At 48.6% G+C, this 7,255-nt stretch overlaps 1 protein-coding gene across 1 annotated transcript in view; it reads right to left on the reverse strand.

Annotated features, from left to right (window-relative positions):
- Positions 1-291: 291 nt before the first annotated feature.
- The window catches only part of FLACC1 (flagellum associated containing coiled-coil domains 1), a 12,103-nt gene continuing 5,139 nt past the window's right edge, over positions 292-7,255 (reverse strand). Inside the window, 5 exon segments of the mRNA XM_007472408.1 lie at positions 292-459; positions 1,915-1,967; positions 3,225-3,322; positions 5,147-5,208; positions 6,895-6,988. Of these exon segments, the coding sequence (XP_007472470.1) occupies positions 292-459; positions 1,915-1,967; positions 3,225-3,322; positions 5,147-5,208; positions 6,895-6,988 (475 nt within the window).

Here is a 7,255-nt window from a genome sequence, read left to right on the forward strand (position 1 = left end):
CAAGTGAATATTTGAAACTAATTCAAGAGTTTTTTTTCTGGAACTCTGGGGTCACCTGTACCCAGAAAACAAGTCTGCAATCCTACAGACGTCCACAAGCTCGTTCCAGCACATGATTGCCAAACTTGCAATCAGTGAGCTCTGGATGGTACGGTTGAGACCCTCAGGTGGCTAAACTACATAAAAGACTCTACCCTTGTTGCACTTTCTTGAAGACTCCAGGCACCTTCTATTCAGGAGACCAGCCATGCAGCCCACCCATCATCCTTCGTGACTTCAAGGCTGCCTTCCTCAAGTCGAGACCAAACTTAATGCTAGTTTCTTGGTGCATCTGTCATCAAAAAGTCTAAAATTTCTGTACTCACTTTGCTGTAACAGGGTCTTTTCCCACTCCAACTTCTCATCCTCCCATTCTGTCTTCTTTGACCACTTGTCCTCCATTTCATCATAAATGCTGTCCTGTGGAGGTACAAAGGTACCATGAAGAAAAGCATCCTGAAAGGCTGCATCCTGGCCTGAGGCTCAGCCTTGAGCCCTTTGCAGCTTCCCTCACCTGGGACCCTTGCTGGGGGCCCCATATGGTGACTGGTGGGAGTCAATTCCAGCCCAGTCACCCAAGAGCCTGCAGAACCCTAAAGATCAAGGAAATCTCTGCACGGCATTTGCCCTGTTGGAACTGGGCTTCCTTTGAAGACAGGCAGTTGAGCATGTTGCAGATGCTCCTGTCAGCTCCCCCCTGAATCATGAATCACTCATCAATAGCACAGGGGGAAACAAGGGAAATGCCAAGTTGTTATTTTTTTAATCAACTGTCATTGTTTGCCTGGGACTGAGTTGTTTCCTGGGACTCCAGACTGTCAGTGCTAAAACCTGGTAAGTTCCTGGCAAACCAGGACCAGTTGGTCACCATAGGATGGGGGCTTGCTGGCCCAGCCCTTCCCCTGTCCACTTCCCCCCTCCCACTCTCTCATCCCCCTAGGATGAAATCATGCCCTAATTCTGGTTTCCTGGGGCTCCATCAAATTAGCTGGCTAAGTGGATGGGCTATGTTCTGAGGTACCCCCTACTCTGCTTGCTAGAGTTAGTGCAGAGCAACACAGTCCTTTTGGATGGCAATTTGGCCAAATGCATCAGAGGCCTTACAAGTGTTTATTCTTTTTGACCCAGTACTTTACTAAGATCAAATATGTTACAAAGTACAAATATTAACAGTGGTTGTCTTGGGTGGTGATAGTTCATCCTTTTTGTTGTTGCTGCTCTTGTTGCTGTTGTTTTAATTAATTAGTTTTATTTTTGGCTGCATTGGGTCTTCGTTGCTGCATGCGGGCTTTCTCCAGTTGCGGCGAGGGCGGGCTACTCTTCGTTGCGGTGCGCGGGCTTCTCATTGTGGTGGCTTCTCTTGTTGTGGAGCATAGGCTCTAGGCGTGTGGGCTTCAGTAATTGTGGCACATGGGCTCAGTAGTTGTGGCTCGCGGGCTCTAGGGCGCCGGCTCAGTAGTTGTGGCACATGGGCTTAGCTGCTCCGCAGCATTTGGGATCTTCCTGGACCAGGGATCGAACCCGTCTCCCCTGCACTGACAGGCAGATTCTTAACCACTGCTCCACCAGGGAAGTCCCTGTTGTTGGTTTTTGAATTTCCATTTTTTAAAAAACAATGAGCAGGTATTACTTTTGTAATGACAAATGTATTTTTCCACAGGCTCCTTTAGGGTCTGGGTGACTGACATGTCCTGCATGGGTGCCATCACAGTCCACAGGTCCCCTCTTCTTGAGGGCCACTTAGCTTCAAGGAGGCTGGGAATTTCAGGAAATGATTTTCTGGGCAAGAGCTCTAGATTCATTTCAACGTCGTCAACCAGGAATGAGCCTTGCTTCTCTTTCTCTCATAATCCACCAAGGAGCTCTGAATCTCACCTGATATATATAAAACATATTCTTCAAATACTTATATTCCTTTTCCATACCCTCTGGACAAAAGGAAAACAACAGGGTCATCATTATTCCTCTGAAATACATGTTTTTAAATTCAAATGAGAGCTCTCCTGCACTCTGTCCGTACCTCAAACTCATCTTGTCGGTGGTGAAACCATGGTGTTGCCTTAGCAATCACTCTGGAAGTTTATTAGAAATTTAGATGGCTGGACCCCACTCTAAACCTGCTGAGTTTCAGAGGCAAGGCTCAGTATCTGTCAATAATATGCTTCTCAGGTGATTCTGATGCACCCCAAGTATGAGGACTAATCCCTGGGGGCAAACCTACAACTGAAGGAAAAACAGAAGCAAAACCTTCTGTCTTTTAAAAATAACATTCCTAGTGTACCTTGGTTTTGAAAACAATACATGTTCTCTTTAGAGAACTGGAAAACCAGCAAGGTACAAATATCATCTTTTAAAAATGTAAGATAGGGCTTCCCTGGTGGCGCAGTGGTTGAGAGTCTGCCTGCCGATGCAGGGGACACGGGTTCGTGCCCCGGTCCAGGAAGATCCCACATGCGCGGAGCGGCTGGGCCCGTGAGCCATGGCCGCTGAGCCTGCGCGTCCGGAGCCTGTGCTCCGCAACGGGAGAGGCCACAACCGTGAGAGGCCCACATAACACACACACACACAAAAAAAATGTAAGATAAAAGAAAAGAAGGAGATTAGAGAAATTTTTCTCCCTGTGGCGATTAGTCTATAAACTCAGAATTCTGAAGGGTACACACTTTGTCCTTCCCAAAGGCAGCATAAATAATGGGATAAATGGCCCACACAACCCTTACAGGTTTTAAGGCCATACAAATCACAGTGTGCCTGTTAGAATTTAATGAAACACCATCATTTTACAGGTGAGGAAACTTGTTGGATTGGACCAGTATTACGTTTGTAGACCTTTTAAATATACTTTAAACAGTGCTTTCACATTCTTATCACTCTGATAAAGGCAGGTATTCTTGTCCTTGATTTCCAGATGGGGAAACTAAGACTTAAGGAGATGAAGGGACTTGCTCAGACCCCAAAACTTGGCCACAGACCCTTCAAACTTCTGGGAGTAGGCAGAACATTGCTTGACATGGTTTCCCTTTTTTCAGTTTCATTCTCAACCACTTGCTCTTCCTGGGCTTGAGAAGGAAACCTCAAAAGCCTAGCCAGAGTCCACCCATGGCCGTGGGAGTTCCTCTGCCCTAGATCTGCAGGGTCAGCCTCTACCCCTTCATCAGGGTCATTCTCCCAGGTCCCAACTGTACCTAGTTTATCCTGGGCAGCCAACTTCTCTGCCTTCAAGGCTGCTTTGTAGTTTTTCTCCAGCTCACTGAGCTGTGCTGCGTGAGTCTCCTCAAGCTTCCTGTAGGACTCCCTGTAGGAGAAAGCCACAGTCATCCGTGAAAAGTTCACCTGATCCCACCTCCCCTTCCTCACGCAGGCAGCTGGTGGGCAGGCTGCGGTGCCCTCACTTCCTGACACATTCCCCTGATATCCATCCAGAAAAGGGTGAGGAGATCCCTGTTTTCACCATCCACTATTTTGCATGGAGACATCAGGGGGCCATGGATGCCCCCCAACAGCACAGTCTTTGCTTACAATCCTTTTGGGAAACTGTGGGCTGATTAACACCCAGGATAATTTTAGAGCCCAAGGTCTCTCCAGCCTCCATTCCAGGAGGCAGATGTCAGCAGTGTTCAAGAGGAGTGTTAAAATAAAAGGCCATATGGGACTTCCCTGGTGGTCTCGTGGTTAAGAATCCGCCTTCCAATGCAGGGGACGCAGGTTCAATCCCTGGTCGGGGAACTAAGATTCCCACATGCCGTGGAGCAACTAAGCCCTCGTGGCTCAGCTAGAGAGCCCACGTGCCGCAAACTACAGAGCCCACGTGCTCAAGAGCCCACGTGCCACAACTAGAGAGAAGCCCGTGTGCCACAAGGAAGAGCCCGCATGCCTCAGTGAAGATCCCGTGTGCCGCAACTGAGACCCGACGCAGCCAAAAATAAAAAATAATAATAATAAGTAAATATTAAAAAAATAAAATAAAAGGTTGTATGAGCTGTGGAGCCAAGAAAAGACACGGAGGAACCTTAAATGCATATCGGTAAGTGCAAGAAGTCACTGTGAAAGGGCTACAGGCTATATGATTCCAACTATGTGACATTTTGGAAAATGCACAGGTAAGGAGGCAGTCAAAAGATCAATGGTTGCCAGGGGTTAGTGGGGAGAGAGGGATGAATAGGCAGAGTTCAGAGGATTTTTAGGGCAATGAAATTATTCTGTATGATACTATAATGGCGGATACGTGTCACTAAATATTTGTCAAAACCCATAGTATGTACAGCATCAAGAGTGAATCCTAATGTAAACTGTGGACATTGGGGGATAACAGTTTGTGTCAGTGTAGGCTTCATTGATTGTAACAAACGTCGCGTGTTGGTGTGGGATGTCAGCGATGACAAAAGGTTGTGCAGGTATGGGGCCCGGGGGTATGTGGGAATCCTCTCTATTTTATGCTCTTTTTTCCTGTGAACTTAAAACTGCTTTAAAGAATAAAGTCTATTAGTAAATAAGTCAGTTAATTAAAAAAAATTTTAAAAAGCAAGTTTGTGACACTTAGGAAGACTTCTCTCCAGCAGGACCACTGGGGCTGCTCTGGTGCCCAGCAGGATGCGTGGAAGGGGACTTTGTGGGTTTTCTCACTCTCACAGACAACACACCTCCTTTTTCTTCCCCTTGGTTTGTCTCTGCAGCTCTGGCTCCTGCCCTTCCCATACCTTCTTCCCATTTTTCCCAGACCTTGACCTAGTAGCCAGGGACAGTAGAGGTGAGAGAAAGAAGAGGAGAGGCGTGGGGAGAGACCAGGCTGGGAACAACAGTAGTTTACCATGGAAACCTCCTGGAGAACCAAAAAATGGCTCTTCTCGGCAATCAACGGAAAGGGAGATTATAATTGAAATGAAATTTGGATGAGAAATTACAAAGCCAGGAATAACCTTCTCCGGGCTGTATTTTAGTGACCTCAGATCAAACCAACCTGCTCTCCAAAGACATGTCTCTTATCTCCCCCACCCCTCGCCACCCAGTTCCATTTGGCGTTGTCTGAAATCCCAGTGAACTGAAATCCTGCAAGGATGCAGGAGGCTTAGGACCTTCAGTACACAAGAACTTGTGCCAGAAAGCATACCTTCTCTTGCTTTCAAAGTTCTTCTGCATCTCAGCACAGCGGAGATACATTTCATTGGTGAGCTAGAAACGAGACTGGCATTTATAAGACAGGATTGAGGACCCCACTCCCACTCCAACCTGCAACTTCTGAGAAGCCTTCCCATTCATGGGGTATGCCCCTCTCCCCAAGCCTCTCCCATTGTGTTTGGCAGTGCCAGAGAGCACATCGTTACTGAGGGAATGGGACAATTCTTGCCTCGCTCTGCGTTGTCTGGTACGTAATCAGTTCACAAAGGGTGCATGGAAGCCATCCCTTTCACTATTTTGTGGGCAGGTCTGGCCTCTTTGGCTGGACTGTAATCTCTTTGTAAGATCATGGCCTTTGGATTTTTGGATACGTAATTCAATTGCGCAATCGTTGATTGTGCAAAGGGCTTGACCTGGAGGAGCCAATGAGGCCTGAGACCAGACCCTGCTTTGATGAACTTAAAACCAGTGTTAATAAGCCCTCATTGGCAGAATGGCTCTGTTTCCGGAGGCAGGAAGTGCTCTGTTCCAGGTGAACCTCCCTTCTAACACGCACATCGGGTCCTCTGGCCAGTGCCTCGGGAGGAATAGACACCACCAGCCGAGACAAGGGCTCGGGGCCAGCACACCCCCGCTTCTGCACAGTCACACAACAATGTAGGGTGTTCACAGCTGGGAGAACTTTAAGAATCACAGTCTGAGGTCCCTCGATGGAAATAATCTCTAAATATGTCTTCAGCAGGGCTGATGCTTCAGTGACTGAAAGTGTGCATTTTGCCCAGTAACCCACCACAGATGTGAGTGATCTCATGCAAATTATTTAAATTCCTGAGCCTCAATTTCCTTTCTGTAGGAAGGTGACCATGAACTTGGCAGGGTTTTCAGGAAGGTATAGGAATGAATCCTCAGAAGGGAAGGTCTCAGCCTGAGTCCTGTGCTGGGTCACTATAGGATTCAGACACATCTGGTGTGTATCAGAGGGCAAGGGGCTGGCCTGCTGGGAAGTCACCCTTCGCACGTGGGCTCGGTAACGGCAAGCGAGGCGGGATGGGCGGGGGCTGGGTGCTGGTGGCAGGAGGGGATGGGCAGATGGGGAGGAGAGAGGAGGAGCTGGGCGGAGATCTAGGGACTGGTTGACGTATCATTCCAGTCCAGGCCACCAGACACCTCTGCTTGGGGCGGAGAATAAAAGTCCGTGATAAAATGAATGGTGAATTTTAAAGGGAGTGTTACCAGAATCTCCAGGGAATATGAATAGTACAAACTGAAATCAGCAGATTCTGGAGAGTGGGCTTTGGCAGTTTCACCAGCAACAGGAAGTGGCACTGGAGGCTTCTGGGCAGCTTTTGAGCAAAACTGAAGTCCCGGTCACGCTACCAAGAGAGCAAGAGAGCCTCAGCAAGGTTACCAAGAGAGCCTCAGCAAGGTCTGAAATTTAACTCACTGCACAGGCCACAGCCAGCCCTGCTGGAAATGGCTGGCAACACCTAGTGTGGAGAGGACAGTGGCATTGAACATGCCAGAGGCTCCCTGAGAACTCCCGGAAATTGAGTTAGGCCTAGAGGAGGGACTTGAGTTCTTGCGATTATGGATGAGGATGGAGTCAGGGCTGTTGCCTGGACAGCCTGGCTCCCAGAAGGAAGGTGCTTGGCCTTGCCTGGAACATAGCAGGTGATCTGAAACTATTGATTGGCCTTTCCCCTTCCCAAAGAGATGTCGGTTAACTCAAGGGCCACTCACCAGTTTTGGGGCAGAATGATGGGCTCTGTTCATTTGCTCTATTATCGCTGTCAGCTCTGAGATCTGTCCTTCGAGGTCAGTAATGATAGCAGTCCTGCGGGACAAGTAATCCGTGATCCACGCAGCTTCCATGCCGTGCCAGTCAGGGCCCTCCCTGGGCATGGCTGGCTCTGGCCTGGTGAGAGCCAGGCCATGTTCTGTACCTGCTCCATCACCATGGCGGGTGGGGGATAGGGACAGAGGGTGGTTTGGAAGAAGGAATTTGGCAGTAGGGTGGCTGAGCCTCACACAGAGCCCTTTTGGGTAATCTGGCCAGAAGTGAGCAGGGGTGGTTTGGTGACCCACTGACTAGAAGGGAAAG

This window comes from Lipotes vexillifer, unplaced genomic scaffold (assembly GCF_000442215.2).
Source record: "Lipotes vexillifer unplaced genomic scaffold, Lipotes_vexillifer_v1.1 scaffold648, whole genome shotgun sequence".
NCBI lineage: Eukaryota > Metazoa > Chordata > Mammalia > Artiodactyla > Lipotidae > Lipotes > Lipotes vexillifer.